Raw genomic sequence first — 22,341 nt, 5'->3', positions numbered from 1 at the left:
CCGAGAATCAGCAACTATACGCCTAGCCGAGTATCAACAAAAGCTTGCCCAACGATACAACTGGGATGTAAAGACAAGGCAATTCGGTGCCAGAGACTTAGTACTGTGGAAAGTGGTAGGAAATATGTGAGACACCAATGCGGGAAAGTTAGCCCCGACCTGGGAAGGACCTTATAGAGTGACCGCCATCGCCGGTGCGAGAGCATACTATTTGGAAGACTTAGACAAAAGACCACTTCCCCGGCCATGGAACATTCACAATCTAAAAAAGTTTTACCACTGATCGTCGGTGTACATGATTATGGGTTGGGTATAATATTGCATGTATACAATACTAAGTAATATGATAGCGATGTTCATCCTTACAAATGTGTTCATACTTTTGGTCCTGTCACTGTTAATTAATTAACTCCAGTCAGCAAACTTGAAGAAAACCAAGCCTATATTTTATCTAAGGACAAAAACCTGTCCCCAGTTCGATCTTCATCACCGGACAGGTGGAAACCCAATTTCAAATTTTATCAGACAAAAACCTATCCCTGGTTCGATCTTCATCACCGGACAGGTGGAAACATAATTTCAAATTTGATCTAAGGACAGAAACTTGTCCCTGGTTCGACCTTCATCACCGGACAGATGGAAACCTTATCTCAAACTTTATCTAAGGACAAAAACCTGTCCTCGGTTCAATCTTCATCGGGATAAGTGGAAACCTTATCTCAAATTTTAATTGATGGAAACCTGTTCTTGGTTCGATCCAAATCACCGAGTGGTTGGAAACCCTACTTCAAATTGGTCGAAGGGCTGAAGTTGTATATTAATACTCGTTTTTCTAAGAACAAGAGCTTCAAATTTGTTTTTGCTAAGTACACTAGCATGAGTTCGGTTCGGTTAAAATTACCGAGAGCGTGCAAGTCTAACCTCTTGGAGACAAAAAACCATCTCCACTCCACTCTCAATTGTCGAACAGGTGAAAATATAATCTATCCTTTCTAGGACATAGGAACGGGTGAGTAACCTTTATGAACATTGACTTAACTGCTTAACCATCATGAGTGAAAAAGTAGGGTATGACAGAAAACCACTCAAGATTTAGATGTACAGCAAAAATAGGTTGTCAAACCAAATGAAGAAAGGGCAGAATAAAAGTTAATCAATGTTCTATCACCACATCCCAGTGACCATAGGCAAAGCCAAGTAATTAAGAGGGAAAAGTATATAGCGGGCAAATTAAAATTTAACCACTGTTTCGTCACCACAACCTAGTGACTATAGGCAAACCAAATGAATAAAAAAGAAGGGTAAACAAAAGGAAAGTAGTAGATAGGCTTAAATCTGAATAATCAAGCTAAAGGACCTATGGGTAGGAGCTGGGCTGCATCCTTGGCTAGCCATTCTGGCGTATCCTTGGCAGTCTGAGCAATTGAGAGTGGTTGAGCATAAGCGTCTAATCGCTAGCATGAAGGTTGCTAATGACTTCCAAGTCAACTAACTCCACGTGGGAGTCAATCGCCTGCACCAGCTCCCTCATGCTAGGAGTCTCTTCTTCATCAACAGCACCAAAAGGGTTCTAGACGAGGGGAGAGGGATCTAGGAAGGGGATCTGGTTGGGGTTCCTTAATGGAGAGTCTTTAGAAACCCCCACAGCTTACAAGGCAGCCAACCACCCCTCCTCGAATCCCAGCTTCCGAGCTTAGTGAACGATAGGTTCCGCGAAGTTTTCTACATCTGCAAAACCTTCATTGTACCATTTGTTTTCGCAAGCTTCTTGCTACCTTCAGGTCAGCAATCTCATCGACATGTGTGAGGTTCAAGCTCTCCGCCTCTGCCAGCTTGAGCTTGGTCCCACCCAACTTCACCTCCATCTCCGTTAGCCTCTTTCTTGCTAGCGCTCTAGCCTTCTATGACGCTTGAGCTTTCTATTTCGCGACCTCGGCAGATTTTACCTTCTCCTTCTCAGTAGCCACAGCAACATCCTTAAGGGCCTTCTCCCGTTCAGCATCCTCAGAGAGATCTTTTAGCCACTCATCAAGAATGTGAGTTAGCTGCATGGCCTAATAACGCAATAAGGACAAGTGTGAAGGCAAAAGGAGTACTCACACATCAAAACGAATGGAAAACAGAAGGATAAAAAAGTTATCACTATGGTGTGCCACTGCAACCGCCTAGCACGAGATTCCTCAGTCCCGTCTGAGAAAAAAAGAACATCCTTAGGCAAGAGGAGGCCCTGCACCAAGCTCTTGGCAACCCACCCCTCTTCACCCTGGGCCTATGTCCATACGCTGGCAGACACTAACAGGGGCTTGTTACCTAGCTTGAAAGTGGGCTGCCAATTTGCCTCGGATTGAGAGGAGGATGTCACGTTGGTCCCGACCTGGGCAGTTGGCTCCCGAATAGTGATTCCTCCTCGAAGGGGAGTACATGAGGGTGCATCCCCTGAGCCTGCAGGAGGTTGCTCTATTGTGCGTTGTCTCTTTCGAGAGTAGTTGGGGTGAGGAGAAGGAGGAGTTGGGTCTCTACATTGGGGTTCTTGTTGTTATTGGGTTGGCTAAGTGCTGGGCACGAAACGGCTAATGGTCATCGTCCATCTGGTCACCATCTCGTCCTTGCTGGGGTCAAATTCGGCACTTGAGGAGTGTACGGATTCGGCTGCTTGAGCAGGGGCTTCAGGCTCTTCAATGGGAATGCGGACTCTTCGGCTTTGAGACACAAGTTCAACCAAGGCGTCCCTCACCAATGCAAGATCTTCTGCAGTAGTATACCAGGGGCCGAGGTCCCAGGCTTCACCAATGGTTGGCCAAGGAGGAAGTAGGTTGGCGTGCCACACGTCTATGTATGACAACAAAGGGTTGTCCACCAGCAAAGCTTGACTAAAAGGTTGCCAAATTTTGTAAACGGGAGTGCAGCCGAGTATAAGGTGTGACACTCGAAGCTGCTCGTCAGAGTTCACGAATATCTCAGACCTGAGCACGAAGTTCAAGTCTCTCACGTGTACCACTCTAATGTTTGGATTAAACCTTTTGCTGTTTGCGACAAAACAATACAAAAGCTGGTTAGTGCCTATGTGAGCAAAATAATCACGGGTAAATCACAAATTAAAAAGTAAAAGATACTCAGTACTGATTAACATCACGAGGCGAAAGTGGCTAGGGAGCTCATCGGCAAGCCAATTGCCACTCACCTGGACGAATTCTCCCGCGGAGTTTCTATTGGAGTCGAGCAGGCATGATATAAGCCGTACCCACATGTCCCTAGTTTTTAAATAATAATTGGACCTAATATTACCGCATAAACTATACATAAAGTTGATATCGTGATGGTTCAGTTGCAACCCGTATATTGGGTTTAGTCTGCTGACACAACTCACAATCCGGTATAAATTGGGGGGAAGTTGGTCAGGGCATAGGCCATAAAACCTAAGGGTACGTACAATGAGAGGGTCCACGGGAAACCTAACCCCACCCTCTATTATGGCCATCAAAGGAAAAAATGCTACATTTGAACCGGAGTGCCTCTGGATAGCAATATCGCCCTCATGACAGTAGGAGATATCAACATCTTCAGGAACGTCATAGGCTACTTTAAAACTAGCCAAAGCCGCTTCAAAATTGAGGAGAGAGAGACACACTTTCATTATCCCTTTGAAAACTGATTGAGAGACCACACATCTTGGGTGTAAAGTGGAATTGGAGTGAAGATTAAAAGTGTTCCCAAGTGCTTCTAATCTTTGTTTTGAATTTCTCCATAACAAGGTACGCTATCTTGTTCTTAAATTCTGAAATTTACATAGTGCACGTTATCAATCATGAATGAAATAGATCCTTGTTTGTTGCTTCCGCTATGTGTTTTGTATGAGATACAAAACCAGTTTTTCCAACAATTGGTATCAGAGCCAGGTTTTCATATCATGATTGTATAGCGTGTGATTGAGTTTTAAAATTTAAGAAAACCGTTATCTTTGTGTTTCAATTTTCTGCATCAAGTTATGATGTTGTGTCATGGTCTTTAATTTTCATGGAATCCGTATACATATATATTGCAAGTGGGATTGCATAGTGCCGTGTCTTATGGATGCCAAAGATATGATTATTGAATTTCATAACTGCCTTGTGGGTGATTCAATTTGTACGGATTGCATTGTTTATGGTCATTTATGGTCATTGGAGTAACCGTCCTCTGTTTGCACCGCTTGGCCTATTGTTTTCACGGCATGGACTTAATGAAATTGCATGGCTTGCATGGCTTGACTTCATTACACGGCTTGGTTTTATAGCATGGCTTGTATTTTCATATACACTGAGTACTTGTCATATGCCATGGAGAAGTTGAATCCGTATATAATATTAAGGGTTCCAACAATCTAAAAGTTATATATATATATATATATATATATATATAATATAATATGAATGATTCTATATATAATGTTATATATAATGTAATATTTACATATTATATAATATGGGTTTATATTACATTATATATATATATATATATATATATATATATATATTTATATATGTTAATGCTAGTTTAATGAAATTTATTCTTAATGAGATTAGGATTATGTTTTTCACGTGTCTAGCATTATTATGGTTCTTGACCTTAAAAAACCTTTATTTTAAAATATCTAGTGGGAGAGAGATACAAGGGCTGGATCTCACGGCCTCCATTATAGGTTCATAGTAGTGTGGATAAACACCTCGTCTTGGCGTATATGCTTCGCGATCCTAAAGGAGGGTGTTTATTTCATAATACTAGAAGATTGAACTTACCTGTTTGAAATAGTGTAGACAAACACCTCATCTTGGCGTATATGCCTCGCGATCCCAAAGGAGGGTGTTTTGCTCCGTGGTACTACAAGTTTAAACACTATAAAAGAGAGATGAAATGTGGCTACACATGACTCTAGATAATGGTGTACACTAGACTAAGTGTAATGTTAACCTCCCAAAGGAGCTGTGTCATTATTACTTAGAGGCTAAAGGCAATACGGTATATTGTTAGTGTTTGATAAGAGTTATCATGATAGCACTAATAATGAGAATAGTTCTCAACCAATTAATGTGTTTATAATAAACTTGCTACCAAGGAATTATGGACATGGATTGGGTTGTCGTTGCATATATTATTTTATGGTTTTATTAAGGTTCCATATTATATACTTATATGCTAAATTGATAATGTCCAGTTTACTTATTGTAGTCATGTTTATTATTTTCAGATTTAAATCATGGCATCATTTAGCCCACTTGTTGCTATTTTTAACCAAAACAAACTGACTGGATCCAACTATGTTGTCTGGAAAAGAAATTTGGACATTGTTCTTACAATTAAAGAGCACAAATATGTGCTTACTCAACCATGTCCTAGCTTTCCTTCATTAGATGCTCCTCTTGAGGAAAAACAGCGATATGATCGTTGGCAGAAATCTAATGAAATGGCCAAGTGCTACATCTCAACATCTATTTCAAATGTTCTACAGCATCAAATGCAGGATGTAGAATTTGCTTCGGACATAATGCATAGTCTGAAGGAGATGTTTGGTAAGCAAGGCCGTTCTGCAAGGCAAGAAACCATGAGGCAAATTTATAATACCAAAATGGATGCAAGAAGTTCAGTGAGGGAGCACTGTCTTAGGATGATTGCTAATCTGAACACATTAGAAGTTTTAGGTGCCGACATTGATGGAGAATCCCAAGTGGATATGATACTCCAGTCACTACCGGAATCATTCAAGGAATTCAGACTCAATTATAATATGAACAAAAAGATTTATTTTTTGTCTGAATTAATGAATGAGTTAGTGGCGGCAGAAGGCATCCTCGGTACTTCTAGTGTTGAAGCCAATGTGGGTGAAGCTTCTACTTCTCAACCTAAGTCGAAAGGCAAGGGTAAGAAGAAGAAGAAGAAGGACTTCACTAAGAAAGATGGTAAACAAATTGCCTTAGGAGTTGCCAACAAAGGAAAGAAAACCAAAGGAAAGTGTTTCCATTGTGGTGAGAAAGGACATTGGAAGAGGAATTGTCCAACATTCAAGGCTGCCAAGAATAAGGGTATGAAAAGTTCATTTCTTCTTGAAATATGTTTGGTACAGAATCCAACGGATTCCTGGTGTGCGGATTCAGGTTGTACTAATCATATCTACAATTCTTTGCAGTGGTTCTAGGAGACCAAAAAGTTGAATGAGGGAGAACTATTTCTTACTTTGGCTAATGGGAGCAAGATTCCGGTTGAAACTGTTGGAGTGTTTAATTTATGTTTTATGTCTAGAGTTTTAATATTGGAAGACTGTTTGTATGTACCTAATGTTCATAGGAATTCAATTTTTGCAACTTACTTAGGTAAACATGGATATTGTGTTATCCTCAAAGACAATGTTGTAATAAAGAATGATAAAATGTTTATCTGTTTTGGCAATATTGTGGATGATCTTTATATTTTAACTCCTGACAAGCATGAATTATACAATTCTTAATTAGATAGTAGCTCTCATGTAAAATCATTAAAGAGAAAGTTTCCTTCTACTAGTGATGCATATCTATAGCACTTGCGTTTGGGTCATATTAATTCAAATAGGATTCAAAGACTAATCAAAGATGGACTTTTACAGCCCATGGACTTTGATGGATTTCCAGTTTGCGAATCTTGTTTGGAAGGTAAGATAACCAAACGACCTTATAATGAAAAAGGTAGAAGAGCCCAAGAGTTGCTTGAATTAGTTCATACAGATGTATGTGGTCCTATGTCAACCCAAGCAAAAGGAGGTTATGAGTATTTCATCACTTTTATGGATGATTACTCAAGATATGGTTATGTGTACCTAATGAGACGGAAGTCCGAAGCCTTTGAAAAGTTCAAAGAGTTTAGGGCTAAAGTTGAAAATCAATTAGGTAAACGCATAAAGGTCATTCGATCTGATCGAGGTGGCGAATACCTTCTTGGGGATTTCAAGGATTATCTAATTCAAAATGGAATTGTCTCCCAATTGACTGCACTTGGAACCCCCCAACAAAATGGTGTAGCAGAAAGAAGGAATAGGACTCTTTTGGAAATGGTTAGGTCCATGATGAGTTACTCAACTTTACCAGTTTCTTTTTGGGGATATGCACTAAAAACTGCTATGCATGTTTTGAATTTACTCCATCAAAATCTGTTCCCAACACACCTAAGGAATTGTGGAGTGGGCGTAAGCCTAGTATGAAATATCTCCATATTTGGAGATGTCCAGCACATGTGTTGAAAGGGAAGTCTGATAAGTTGGAAGCTAAAATGAAAGTATGCATGTTTTTAGGGTATTCAAAGGAAACCAAGGGTTATTTATTCTATAATCATAAGGATAACAAAGTGTTTGTTAGCACCCATGCCAAATTTTTAGAAGATGATTATGTGAATAATTTTAATCCTAGAAGTAAAGTTGTATTGGCTAAAATAGATGAACCTGTAGTTGAACAACCAATGAATGAAACTAGGGATTATATGACTATGCTAGATACACCACAAGATACTACTCATGAGATGTCTAGTACACAGGTGCCTCTCGTAGTGGGAGAATTATTCGGACTCCTATAAGATTCATAGGTTTGGGAGAAACTTATGAGGCTATCTTAGAAGAGGCTAAATCGGATCCTTACACTTATGATGAAGCAATGAATGATATTGATGCACATCATTGGGTCCAAGCTATGAAATCTGAATTGGATTCTATGGATTCCAATCGTTTATGGGATCTTGTAAAGGCACCTAATGACATTAAACCTGTTGGTTGCAAATGGGTTTACAAGAGGAAGAGAGGGATAGATGGAAAGGTTGAAACCTTTAAAGCAAGACTAGTGGCAAAAGGGTATACACAAAAAGAAGGTATTGATTATGATGAAACTTTTTCGCCAGTAGCCATGCTTAAATCTATCAGAATTCTCTTATCCATTGCTGCTCATTATGATTATGAGATTTGGCAAATGGATGTCAAGACGGCATTTCTTAATGGCAATCTTAAAGAAGAAATATACATGATGCAACCGGAAGGTTTCATAGCAAAGAACCAAGAGCATATGGTATGCAAGTTAAAAAGGTCCATTTATGGACTTAAGCAAGCATCTAGGTCATGAAACATCAGATTTGATCAAGTAATCAAGTCGTTTGGTTTTGAACAAAATCTTGATGAACCATGTGTGTACAAAAGACATCGAGACAAAGTAGTAATATTCCTAGTGCTTTATGTTGATGATATTCTACTCATTGGGAATGATGTAGGGGTAATGTCATCGGTTAAAGTTTGGTTGTCAAGCCAATTTGATATGAAAGACTTTGGTGAGGCTAACTTTATTCTAGGGATCAAGCTTTGGTGAGATCACAAGAATAAGATGTTAGGCTTATCACAAGCTGGATATATAGATAAGGTCCTAGAACGGTTTAGCATGCAAAACTCCAAGAAATGATTGCTTTCTTTCAGACATGGAGTTCCTCTATCTGATGACCAAAGGCCTAAGACTCAAGAGGAAGAAAATATGATGAGACAAGTTCCTTATGCTTCTGCAGTGGGAAGTCTCATGTATGCCATGCTTTGTACTAGACCAGATATCTATTATTCAGTTGGTATGGTCAGCCGATATCAATCAAATCCAAGACCAAAACATTGGCAAGCTGTAAAGCATATTCTCAAGTATCTTGGGAGAACGAGAGATTATATGTTTGTTTACCGGTGTGAGGATTTAATTCCCATTGGCTATACAGATTCAGATTTTCAATCGGATCTAGATTTCAAAAAATCCACTTCAGGATGTGTTTTCACCTTGGGAGGTGGAGCCATAAGTTGGAGGAGTGTTAAGCAATCTTGTATTGCGGACTCCACCATGGAAGCTGAGTACGTTGCTGCTTGTGAAGTAGCAAAAAAGGCTATTTGGCTCAAGAAATTCCTTTCTAATCTTGGTGTTATGAGAATGGAGCAAGTTCCCATCACACTGTTTTGCGACAATAGTGGAGCAGTTGCACAATCCAAAGATCTAAGGAATCACAAGAAAGGAAAGCACATTGATAGGAAGTACCACATCATTCGAGACATTGTTGCTCGTGGAGATGTTATGGTAGCAAAGATTGAAAGTGCAAATAATCTAGCAGATCCTTTTACCAAAGCCCTGCCTCAAAGGACTTTTGAGTCCCATTTAGAAGGAATGGGAGTTAGATTAGTACACAATAGTCTTTAGGGCAAGTGGGAGATTATTAGGATTTGTGCCCTTAAATCCTATTGTATGATGCTATGTATGATATTATGTATGACATTGCGTATGACTTAATATTGTAATTAATAAAGTTGTTTTATTATTATCTAAAATAATGGTAACATGAATATTGAGACATTATCATATAGTCCATGAGATGCATAGTATGTGATTTATGTGATTTAGTCACGAAAGATATAAGTCACAAGTTCTTTGTAAACTCAGAATTTATAGTTCGTAGTCGGTGATGAAATTAGGCATTTCATCTGCAAAGACTATAACGTATCAACTAAGATGATTTGTCTTGATCATGGAAGTGGAGACTTCTAGTTGATATGTTGATATGTTTTAAGAGTTAAAACATATTGAACAGGACTGCTGTGAAATTTATTATTCTCCTAACGACTATCAAATGAATAATAAATCTCACGACTCCTATTTGCATGAACTCTTAATCCTGAGAGAATAATGAACCTGATCATGAGGTGTAGGTTGCTTTGATATATCAGGAGTGAGATCTAAAGTGACGGTCAAAACCTCAGTATGTTGGGCAGCCACATTTAGTGTTAATGAAACATATATTCTCAAGATGGAATTCATAATATCTTAACGGAAATATAAAATATTCCCTTGAGATAAGTTTAATAGGTTTGGTTATTCAAAGTGTTAGGCCTAACCACTTTGGTAAGAAATTACTAAAGTATATATTTATGAAATTGGGTTTCATAAATATATGATGAATAACTTTAAAGGATTAAACTTGGTACTCAAGGATAAGATGTAGTAATTTACAAAGTGGCAGTCTACATTTATGATTTTGTATTACTACGAATATTTTATGAAGGGGTTGCGTGTATAATAAAGTTTTGGGATATAATTTATTAATAAGGCCTAGAGTTCAATTATATTTATATAGTGGCATTAAATATAATTAATGGTAACTTTGGACTTGTCAAGAGTTGACGGAAAAGCCCAAGGCCCATTGGAGCTAGTGTCTTATTGCTCCCTTTTGGTCCCACTCCAAGCCACACACTAAAGCCCAATTGAAAAGGCCCAATAGGCCAGCCCAATTAGATAATCAGTTAGTTATAAAGGGAGAAACATAAAAAAAATTTATAAGTGATATAAGAAACGATGTGTATGTGAGAGTGAGACACACTTTCATTCTCCCTTTGAAAACTGATTGAGAGACCACACATCTTGGGCGTAAAGTGGAATTGGAGTGAAGATTAAAAGTGTTCCCAAGTGCTTCTAATCTTTGTTTTGAATTTCTCCACACTAAGGTACGCTATCTTATTCTTAAATTCTGAAATTTACATAGTGCACGTTATCAATCATGAATGAAATAGATCCTTATTTGTTTCTTCCGCTATGTGTTTTGTATGAAATACAAAATCAGTTTTTCCAACAACCGGTACATATACCGGTATCGAAATGCTAACGTTTCATATCGGTTTAAATACCCGAAATGGTACACTGGTATTGATCGGTAGTGAAATATATCGTTCTACTGGTCAAACCGGTACAGCCTCCGGTACGAGATTGACTCCCTTGGGTTTGATGCTAAATTTTAACATATTTGGAACTTTAGCATGCCGGATACTGATGCTCTAAGAGAAATTTAAGATGTAGAAAAAAAAAATTAAATATATATGTTAAGTTATAATTAGTGAAAGATAAAGTGAAATACAACAAGGAGTACAAAAGATTTGTATTCGCTTATTAGTTAGTGTTTTTAAAGAATCATCTGCAAATCCAAAGGCTCTAACTGCTTATGTATATGACAGTGGGTGTCATATCTAGCTAATTTCTGTCAGAACATCTGTTGCATGTGAAAAACATAAAAACAACTTTTAACAATGAAAATTCTTTTGGTTTTAAAACAAAGAAATTTTTATCTTATGTTGTTATCTTTCTTTTCTTTTTTTTTCTTTTTTTTTTTTTTTGATAAGCTATGTTTATATCATTGTATGTGACAAAGGCACTCAATTAATATATTTAATCGTCGAGAGCCTTATAATTTGGTCATATTGTCCATTTTCCCTACAAACTATGCCTGAGTTTGAATCCTTTTCTTCTCATATATTGTAAGCTATAAAAAAAATGTGCAAAGAGAAATACTAGCAATTTTAATCACAGATTTTCTTTCCTCTTCTCCTATTTTCTCTCATATCTTTCTTTATAACATACCTTTTAACTTTCTGATTCTACAAGCAGCCAATAGATGGTAAAGAATTTTTTGCTACCACCAATTCCACCCACAATGGGCTTCTACTTATGAAATTCTCCAAATGATATTTTAGTGGTGTGGGGACAAATATTATGTGCAAAACTCCAATCCATCATAGCTCGACTGCAATTTTTTGTAGTATCGCTTGATTCAAGCATATAGATGTGCAAAATATGAATATCCATCTTCTTATTATGAGTAAGCATTCACATGCGTTGACTACATAATTGCTCGGTAGTTTACATTTTTGTAACAATTTATTATTATTATTATTATTTTTAAGAATATACTAAAATATATTTTAGGCCTCGGTTGTCACAAAATTAATCAACTTTCAACCAATTAATTAATTAATTAATTATGCTCTAGATCAAATTGATTAAAACATCACACAAGTACATATCATATATGACACCATATTAATGACCTAGGAAAACCAATGAAACAACTATTTCACAATAAAAAAAACTTGAGAGAAATTAACCTAACAATTCCCAAGGCAACATAACGCTAGAATAAAATCAAAATTTGTACAATAGACTTAACCCTAAATCTACTATTACCTTATGTAGTACTTACTAGCATGACCACACAGATTTGAGATCCACAAACTCTTCTAGTATGGATGGTTGCACGTACGTGAACTTTCTTCTTTGTGACTCCGAGATCCACGTGTAGATGCTCATTTTTAGAGGCCCAACAAGAGGAAAAGCCCAAAGACGTGGGTAGAAGAAAGTAGGATAGAAAATGTCATTAAGCCTAAGCAGCAGGAATGATGGATCATGGGTCCACAAAGCAAGCAAATGGACCCTGAAGAAGTAAGTGGGCCTAAGAAGGCCCGGAAGAAAGAAATAACAAACCCATGGGCTATATGGACGTAGAAAAGCAAGAATGGGTCACGGCTGTTACAGCAGGCCCAAAGCAATGTAAGTAAAGAAAGTAAGGGGCAATGGAGAATCCATGAGCCCCAAGGAGGAAATAAGAAGCACTTGGGCCAAGGAAGCCCAAGGAGTTAGTAAAAGCCCATGGGAAGCATATAATTGGAAAAAGGCCATGGATGCCCAAAGAAAATAAACGGGTCAAGGATGCCCAAAGGAAAGTAGGTGGGACGAGGGAACCCACAAGTAGTAAAGGGCCCAAGGAGTTTATTGGGCCTTCAGAAAAAGATTGAATAGAAAAGCCCAGAGAGGCCCAACAAACTTGGGTTAAGCAAACCTCACGGCAAGCTTAGTAAAGGGATGCGGAAGGAAACAAATAACAAGGGCTGGGAGCATAACAACAACCCACAAATGGGTGGGGCCCAGCTCCTAAGAGAAGCAAACCATAAATGCAAAGTCAAGAAAAGTAGCCCACACTATAAGAAGTTAAAGGCGAACGGCAGACAGGGCAGATTGACTTTCAGACCGCAGCAGACTCCTAAGCAACGAGCAGATCTTGGCTGAGCATGGAGGTAAAGCACGCGCAAGGCTCAGGCACTACCAACCTGTACCCAGCCAATACAGGAAATGGTGAGGTCATGGGTCAGAGGTAAGAGGGTATGGTTTAGCGGTGGGGAGGGGAAAAAGACCTATTTCCGTGTTTCTTGCTCAAGCTCTTTTAGAGGCAATGTTCTGCTGGGATGACATACCACCCAAAAGAGGCAAAGCTAAGTTGGAACCACTAAGTGCATGCCATGAGGGACGGAGAGAAGGAGAGTACTTACATTGTGGCAGGTAAGAGTACCACGGCAAGCTAGCAAACAAAAGAGCCTTCTTTGTCTGGTGAGGTGGAAAGGCACGGCCAGTGCAGGTAAGTGGTACTGGCTGGGGGACTGTGCAGTTAGTGACGGTCAGCAAGGACACCCACACCAGACAAAAAACGGTTAAGGGCAAAAATGGTAAAAGCCAAGCACGGCTGGCGCTATATAAGGAGCCTTTGCTGAAAGCAAGAAGAAACAGAGAGAGAATCAGAAAAAATAAAAATGAGAGTAAAAACGAAAAGAAAGAAAGGAAAGGATTAATGAATAGAAAGAAGAAGCAAAAGAAAACAGAGTGAACTGAGTGGCAGGCATGCACCGAATGAGTCAATCTCCCTCTCCCTCTTCAACCCATACTCTCTGGTAACAGAAAAAGACCTTGCAAAATACAAGTCATTTAGGCCCGCCCCTTCAAAGCAGCTAATTTCTCCTTTCATAAGAGATTAGTCGCATTAAAGAGGTGGTTCCCCTTTTTGACTTAGACTCGGCAGTAACTTAACGTGGCAGGCTGACATTTACTTCCTTTAATAAGCTTGCTATTGTTCATTCAATACTTATTATTTTGTTGTTGTTTTGTGAAACGGGCACCCCTTATCAGAGCCCACTGTTTATTTTATCTAAATCCTAAAGGAATTTCCATTACTGTCATTATTATATCTGTCAGCCGTAGTTAATATAACAGTTCTGTCTGCCATGGACGTGTAACCAAAGCCTGATCAACAGGGGCATTGTTTGCGCACAAGTCGGACCAAGAAGGTTTGCTTTTAGACCGGTCCCAACTCCCTGATCCAAAAATCTTTGGGCCTAGTATTGCAGCAGGCGGCCCAGCCCAACACTAGCAAAAAAAAGGCCCACACACCACGCTCAAAGATTTGATCAGAAACTGTGGTTAACTAATGACAACAACTTTGCTTTATAACCAGTTCCTTTTTTTTTTTTCACGTAGCCAGTTGATGCTTCAAGAACTGTGTATAGAAACACTGCCATCTTGTGTGTGTAAAACGTGATCTAGGGTTTGTAACTATATGTACTTAAGTTCCATCAAAATCCTAGATCAAACAGCTATGAAAAGAAGCTAAAATTCCAATTTGCCCAAATCTCGATCGGTCTAGATATGCAATTTGATCGGTTGAGATAAGTGGTTTTCAGCCTATCAAGTTGCAATTGAAATGCAGTCTTCCAACAATTTATTTTCTATATTCTTGAATCTTTCATTGTTTTGAACATGATTTGTCTTGATCAAATATCATCTAAGGTAATTCTATCTAGAAAAGCTAAGTTCTAAACTGTTACAATCGTTCGTGGTTGCCAATCTATAATAATGGACTTTACAGGACCATTTACCGTTGAAGAGGGAAAACCAAAAGGAAGCCTTCCTAGGCTGCGTCTTAATCCTTATAGCTGGTCCAAGGTAAATTAGTCTATCTCATGCTTATATTTAGGAAGTTAAGAAATAACTTATAACATATTTATGAACTCCCAAACAAAACGGTAAAGAGATAATTAAATTATTGAAAATTTAAATAACGATTTAATTTATTGTTTTGCAAGCAGTGGTTTAAGCAATTCCCAGAGTTCGTCTCCAATCCATTTAATATATCAGGAGAGTCTTATGCTGGAGTTTATGTGCCAACTCTTGCTTCTAAAGTAATAAAAGGTACTAATTGAGCTCTCGTCTTTATTTTTTTATTAAATAAGAATATGTTAAATAAATTATATATTTTCTCATAATACATATTAACTATGTGGTAGTATTAATTTTAAAAATGTAATTTTAAATTTTTCTTCGGGAATAAAAAATGGCGTAAAGCCAATTATCAATTTGAAGGTATGTCACTTTTGGCATTTTGGATATTCAATCTATTATAGGCTAATTTTTTTTGTTATTAAAAAAAAAAAAAAAAAAAAAACTATGTAGGGCTACGTGGTGGGAAATGGAGTCACTGATGGCAAATTTGATGGCAATGCTCTTGTCCCATTTGCACACGGGATGAGCCTTATTTCAAACAATTTCTTTGAGGTGGGTGAAATTTTATTAAGAAAGGAACAGGTCTATACAATTGCAATTTGCAACGTAGACCAACCATGCTGTTTAAATATTGGTTTTTTCTACATCATATCCTTGGCTTTATTGTGAAGCTTACTTAAAATGCTACAAAATCTGGACCAATTTTTATTCAAGATTTCCAAAATGCTTCTACGGAATTTTAATTTAGAATCCTGCTTATAATAATTATTCAAAGTGTGATACACTGTTTCTCATACTTAAAAATTCCTAATGGAGGCAAATTTGACTATGATTTTTGCAGAAAGTTCATTCTTCTTGCAAAGGAAATTACTATAACCCTGTAGGAAAATCCTGCAATCAGAACCTTCAACTAGTTTATGCGGTGAGATGATTTTGCTTGGCCAATTACCATAAGAATTAACTTCCAAAGAATCTGAAATTGTGATGTTAGTCAGAAAAATAAAAACTGCAAATTTCTAAACGTTTATCTCAGTATAGGCTATTGATGGGCTAAACGTTTATGACATCCTTGAGCCTTGCTATCACTCCCCGGGAACACAAGGCAAGGAAACACAAGTTTACCATTAAGCTTCCAGCAATTAGGAGAAACTGAGAGGCCTCTTCCGGTGAGAAAAAGGATATTTGGCCGCGCTTGGCCTTTTAGGGCACCTGTAAGTGTAAGAGATGGCTTGGTACCATTGTGGCTTCAATTATCCCAAGGAATCAGTGTTCATCTTACTTGCAATTAATTTATTTTTGCAAGTGTAGAATGATGAAGTTGCAACTGTATGGCTGAACAATAAAGAAGTTAGGGATGCAATTCATGCCAAGCCGGTAAATCAATCTATATATTATTGATTAGTAGTATTCCAAAATTTTGCATCACTTATTTTCTTCTAATCCAAACTTAAACCAATGACAGCCAAGTGTGACTGGTGGTCCTTGGGTATTATGCACTGGTGCAATACATTATGAGTATGATGCTGGAAGTATGATCCCCTTACCATAAAACTCTGACCCTTCAAGGATATCGAGCACTTATTTACAGGTAAATCTCTTGGATTGAATCAGGAGATTCTTAAACGTTAATTCAAGAATACCAATCACATTTCTACGATTTTATTTTATGCAATGTTTACAAAAAGGGCTTATTTTGATTTCCATGCTACTTCTAATTATTTTGAGGATTTAGTTAGGGACTAATAATTAGGATATTACATTTCCAATATTTTCTATAATAATATTAAAAAATGACTACTACAACTTGTAAAAATAAAAAACTTACTTTTTGGATGTAGATTATTATGTTGGTAAAGGCAGTCAAGCAAAAACGCTTTGGTAGGTATATACTTGGCATAAAATGACGAAGGATTAGAGCTGAAAGCATTTCATGTAGATTGGAAGTTCATCAGTTTGCTTACTCAAAAATGTATTGCCTTCTTCTAGGGAAATCCTAGTGTTACCTACTAGTCTGAAGGGATACAAGAAAACACATTAAAACAAGTGTTTTCTTTTTTAATTGCCAATTGGGATCTTGTGGCCATGTCCAAAGGCAACCAATTATGACTCAAATTGAAAGATATGTGAATTTAATTAGAGAGATGATGATAATTATATAGCCAAAGCTAGAAATTTATGGACTAGACCAACCTGCTCAAGAGCCCACTTAACTTAAACATGCCTACCTAATCCAACATGCATGGTGTTACTCAAATGCTTTCTTTTTCAATGGGAACCAAAGGACCTACTAAATAATTAAATTGTTTATTCTTTGTTGGCACCTTTCCATCAATACGGTGGTCTACAACCCAATTCCACTGACATTGATGTTTTGGATTCGAACTAATACATTAACATTATACATATACATGCAATCAAAATTCCACATTTGGATTCTCTGTGCTCGTCCCAGGGATATATTTTGACAAATTCCTTGTGCTATATTACTTTTTCAAGATGTCACTGGAATACTGTGCAATTATATGTCATAAATGTCCAACTGTTCCTTGATAAATGAGAAAAGTTATACATGCTTATGAGTTTGGTGTGAGCCCCCAAAAGTTGTGATCATAGTCATACACACCTAAGATGGTTACAGAAATATGTCACTATCGATTATAGGTTTAATTTGTTAGAAGTTAGAACAAAGTTACTATACTTTGGAAAATAATAGATCAAAAGTAGTTTATTTTCTTCAAGTGAGTCTTATTTTTTGTGACAAATACCATTTTTCAATTTGAATGCAGTGGTGACCATGATATGTGTGTGCCGTTTACCGGGACCCAGGAATGGACTAGATCACTTGGATATAAGATTGTGGATGAGTGGAGATCTTGGCACTCCAAGGGGCAAGTTGCTGGGTAAATTTTTCCACTTCAAAAACAATTTCTTTAATTTCTATTACACAAAAGACACATCAATAGTATATAAAAGACACATTGGAGAGAATTATAGTCAAGTGCTCAAAGAGTAAAGGACAACCACGTCAATAATATATGTATATATATATAACATTCTAATATTTATGTTATAATTTGCTTGTTTTCAATTGTTGCAGATACTTGCAAGGATATGATAATAATCTCACCTTTCTGACCGTCAAGGTTTGTATATATAAGTGTTATGCTTTAATCATTGCAAGAAAATTGACCAAAAAAAAACTAGAAGTGTACTTTCTATATGATATATCACAATAGATTTCCTATTTTTGGTAGCATTTTTTTAAAATTTTTATAATTCAATAGTTTGGAAATAGAGAATTTGAAAACATTTAAATAGCATTTACCTTTTTAATAACGTGCACACATGCATGATACAACAGTCTTTTTTTTTTTTTTTTACTAAACACAAACAACATAGTCAAACAAGAACAACTACAAAAGATATTATTATTATTGGGATTAGCTAGAAGCCTAGAAGGAACCCCTATTTGAATTTTTTTTCTTTTTCTTTTTCTTTTTCTTTTTCCTAACAAAAAGAAAATCTCTAAGCCTATTAGTTGCATTACTCTATTTTATTTACAAACTGACTATATCTCATGGTGTAGGGTTCGGGGCACCTGGGATGCACGGACGCGGCACCGGTGGTGCCGCACCCGCGTCCGACGCGGCGGGACTCGCCGACGCGCGAGGGACGCCGCTGCTCGCGCGTCGGTGCGGCGTCCGGCCGCGTCGGCCACGTGGCAGATGGATTTTCACGCCGACTCGCGCCGACGCGGCGTGGACTCGCGCGATTCGCGCCGACTCGGTCGGACCGCGCCGACCGGCCGGATCGGCCGTATCGGGCGAAACCGCCGAAATTTTCCGGCTCAGCCCGATATGGCCGATTCAGGCCGAAATTCAAAAAAAAAAAAATAGAAAGGTGCGAAACGCACCGTATGAACTAAACCTAAACCTACTTCAACCAAAACAACACCGCATTCTCACTTCACCAAATTAACAAAAATCTCATCCGTGCTCTTATTAGCTCTCTCTCTCTCTCTTCGTTTCGCTCTCGCCCGTGTGCTCGCCTCTCGACTCGTGAGCCGTGTGCTCGCCCTCCATCTTGGTCTTTGCCTTCAAGCTTCGTTCCCTCCATCTCTCGCCTTTACTCTCTCCGTCTCCCCTGTTCAAGCTTCAACCCTTCAACCCTTCGGCCTTCACTTTCAAGTTTCAAGTTTCAATCTCTCTCACGCATTCTCAACTCTCTCTCACGCATTCTCAAGTCTCAACTCAGGTATTAATAAAGCTTTCACTTTCAATCTTAGTTTGATTTAGTTTGATTTGTGATTTGTGAATCTTAGTTTGTGATTTGTGAATGTGATTTGTGAATCTTAGTTTGATTTAGCTTTCACTTTCAAATTCTTAGTTTTATTTAGTTAATAGTTATCAAATAATAGTTTGAGTTGAGAATAATAGTTTGTGAATCTGTAAACTTGGTTAATATCATGAACTGTGAATCTATGAATCTGTGACACTGTGAATTTGTGAACTTGGTTTGATTTATTCTAAATTTATTTAGTTAATAGTTATTATTTGTAGGTTAAATTCAATTTATTGAATTTGCAATGGACGAAGTTACTAGCACAGAAACTTCACCTTCGTCTAATCAAGAAGTGCCAAATGATGAATCTTCTCTTTGGCAGTATGTGACTAAAGTAGAAAAACCAGCTGGTGCATCTGTTAAATCAGGGGGAAACACATACTTTAAGTGCAATTATTGTGGTGTAGTTTATATGGGATCTTATTCTAGGGTTAAGGCTCATTTGTTAAAAATTCCAAATAAAGGAATTAAACCGTGCCCTAAGGTGACACCGAGTCATAGGCTGGAAATGCAGCAAATGTATGATAAAGTTGAGAATGATAAATTAGAGAGGGAACGGAGAAGTCAAATTCCCTTACCCCCACCTCCCCCAGGCCGTGGGCCTATACCTATTTCCCAATTTCGGAGACATGAAAGGAGTGATAGTACAAATCCGATTGATGGTAAGAGGAGGAAGGTGGTCGTAAATAATACTTTGGAGAAAGCATACCGTAATAATGCTAGACATGAGTTGGATAGTACAATTGCTAGGATGTTTTACACCGCTGGGCTTCCGTTTAACTTTGCAAGGAACCCATATTATCGTAATTCCTATGCATATGCCGCTACTCATAGCATTCCGGGTTATGTTCCTCCCGGATACAATGCTTTGAGAACAACACTTTTGCAAAAAGAAAGAGCTCATGTTGAAGGACTTCGAAACCAATTAAGGACTTTTGGCTTGAACATGGTGTAAGTATAGTTTCGATGGATGGTCCGATCCACAAAGGAGGCCTCTTATTAATATTATGGTCAGATCGATGGGGTCCAAAGGTTTATAAAGGCAATTGATGGGTCGTGTGAATTCAAAGACAAACATTATATTGCCGGGGTGTTGAAGGATGCTATAAAAGAGATTGGACATGAAAAAGTTGTCCAAGTCATCACCGATAATGCTAGTGTGATGAAGGCCGCCGGATCTCTTATTGAAAGTGAGTATCCTAAAATATTTTGGACACCCCGCGTTGTCCACACTCTCAATCTAGCTTTGAAGAATATTTGTGCAGCAAAAAACACTGAAAAGAATGAAGTTACATATGAGGAATGTAGTTGGATTACACGTATTGGTGATGATGCATCCTTCATACGTGTTTTTATCATGAACCATTCAATGAGGTTGGCAATGTTTAATGAATTTTGTCCATTAAAACTGCTCCAAGTTGCTGATACTAGATTTGCTTCAGTTGTTGTAATGCTAAAAAGGTTGAAGTTGATAAAAAGATGCCTTCAAGCCATGGCTATTAGTGACCAATGGGCTTCTTATAGGGAGGATGATGTTGGAAAAGCTCAAAAAGTGAAAGATCTGATTCTAAGTGATCTTTGGTGGGATAATATTGATTATATCCTTGAATTCACAGCACCTATTTATGATATGCTACGAATGGCCGACACAGATAAGCCTTGTCTTCATCTTATGTATGAAATGTGGGATTCAATGATAGAGAAGGTGAAAGCAACAATATATCGGCACGAAGGCTTGGAAGATGATCAGCATTGCTCATTTTGGAGTGTGGTGTATGATATACTCATTGATCGATGGACTAAAAACTGTACACCACTACATTGCTTAGCTCATTCCTTAAATCCTAAGTAAGTACATTTATTTTTTATTTTCTTTAGTTCCCCTTTCTAGTAAAACACACCTTTTATTTATATTTGTTTTTTAATCTTTAACTCTAGGTATTACTCCATTGAATGGCTTTCGGAAAATCCAAAACGCGTTGCTCCACATCGAGATTATGAAATTTCTATGGAAAGGTGCAAGTGTTTAGATCGATACTTTGAAGATGGGAATGAATTAAGTGTGGTGAAGTTTGAGTTTGCAGCATTTTCAGGAGGGAGGTTTCCTTCACCAGCTGCCTTGACAGATAGGTGGATCTTACAACCTTTGGATTGGTGGCAATACCATGGTACCGCATTTCCAACTCTTCAAACCCTTGCCCTTAAGCTTCTTGGACAACCTTGTTCATCCTCATGTGCTGAGAGGAATTGGAGCACATACAAATTCATTCATTCCTTAAAAAGAAACAAAATGGCTCCTGCACGTGCTGATGATTTGGTATATGTGCATTCTAATCTTCGACTCTTGTCAAGGCGCAATGCGGAGTACATACATACCGCAACAAAGATGTGGGACATTGGAGGAGACTCTTGGAATGAGAGCGACATACATGGAGGAGCTGGAATTCTTGAGAGTGCAACCCTTACTCTTGATGAGCCAGAGTTGGAGGCCATAGTTATTGGGAATGTTAGCACTAGTGCTACTACTAGTGAAAGTGAAGTTCGAAGTGAAGTTCGAAGTGAATCTATTGATCTTGATGATGAAGATGTTGGGATTTGATTGTCTTGTTGATTGTCTTTTATTTAGTTTTAGTTTCAAACTTATGAGTTGTATTCTAATTTCTGAACATCTTGGAATGTTTTAGTTTCAATCTTGTGGGTTGTATTTAATTTATGAACATCATGTTTTAGTTATTATCTACTGTTGTTCTTAAATTTGGTATATGTTTATATAATGTGAAAAAGTATGCTTAGTAATATATTAAAAATATAAATAAATATATTTTTAATAATTTTTTAATCGCCGAGTCCCGCCGCACCCGCACCCACCTTTTTCAAAAATTGCCGAGTCCCGCACCCGCACCCGCACCCGCACCCGTGCTTCATAGCGGGGCACACAGTTCCTGAATATAAGCCACAAGAGGCACTGGATTTCTACCGTCGTTGGTTGGAAGGGAAACCAATATGACAGATGAAAACAATTATAAACAATAACTTCTTTCTAGCTTCTACCGACCTAGCAATAGTAGCCAATCAAGATCTCTTCTAATTTTGGGGACAAAAAGAGGTTCATTGGCCTATAGACTAGAAAATAGGAGGTCATTCCCTCGTTCTTTTAAAGACTTTTGTCTGTTTGAAAATTACTTATTTCTGTAGCTTGTTTGCATAATGTGAAGAAGAAAAAAAAAAAAACTGAAAAGTAGATTATTTTGAATAAAGATGAAACAAAAAAATAAGAGAAAATAATGAAAAGCATATATCAATGCAAAGAAAATCAATAAATTATAAACAAGAACTTCTTTCTAGCTTT

The 22,341-nt window shown here is 37.8% G+C and overlaps 1 protein-coding gene and 1 pseudogene across 1 annotated transcript; both read left to right on the top strand.

Annotated features, from left to right (window-relative positions):
- The first annotated feature begins 14,504 nt into the window (after nucleotides 1–14,504).
- On the top strand, nucleotides 14,505–22,131 carry LOC142605780 (serine carboxypeptidase 1-like; annotated as a pseudogene).
- Nucleotides 19,237–21,740, top strand: LOC142607546 (uncharacterized). Its single transcript, XM_075779083.1, has 3 exons — nucleotides 19,237–19,943; nucleotides 20,025–20,840; nucleotides 20,931–21,740. The coding sequence occupies exons 1-3, from the start codon at nucleotides 19,237–19,239 to the stop codon at nucleotides 21,589–21,591; spliced, it is 2,184 nt and encodes a 727-aa protein (XP_075635198.1). The 3' UTR covers nucleotides 21,592–21,740.
- Nucleotides 22,132–22,341: the final 210 nt, after the last annotated feature.

Source organism: Castanea sativa, chromosome 8 (assembly GCF_040712315.1).
Source record: "Castanea sativa cultivar Marrone di Chiusa Pesio chromosome 8, ASM4071231v1".
Taxonomy (NCBI): Eukaryota; Viridiplantae; Streptophyta; class Magnoliopsida; order Fagales; family Fagaceae; genus Castanea; species Castanea sativa.
Note: the sequence above shows the minus strand (reverse complement) of the source record. Positions and strands in the feature narration are given on the sequence as shown.

What these genes read in the sequence shown, in the direction of transcription:
- LOC142607546 (XM_075779083.1), top strand. Translation starts at nt 19,237, where the DNA reads ATGGACGAAGTTACTAGCACAGAAACTTCACCTTCGTCTAATCAAGAA. An exon ending in ACTTTTGGCTTGAACATGGT is followed by an intron (nt 19,944 to 20,024) that starts GTAAGTATAGTT and finishes TGGGGTCCAAAG; the next exon opens with GTTTATAAAGGCAATTGATG. An exon ending in GCTCATTCCTTAAATCCTAA is followed by an intron (nt 20,841 to 20,930) that starts GTAAGTACATTT and finishes CTTTAACTCTAG; the next exon opens with GTATTACTCCATTGAATGGC.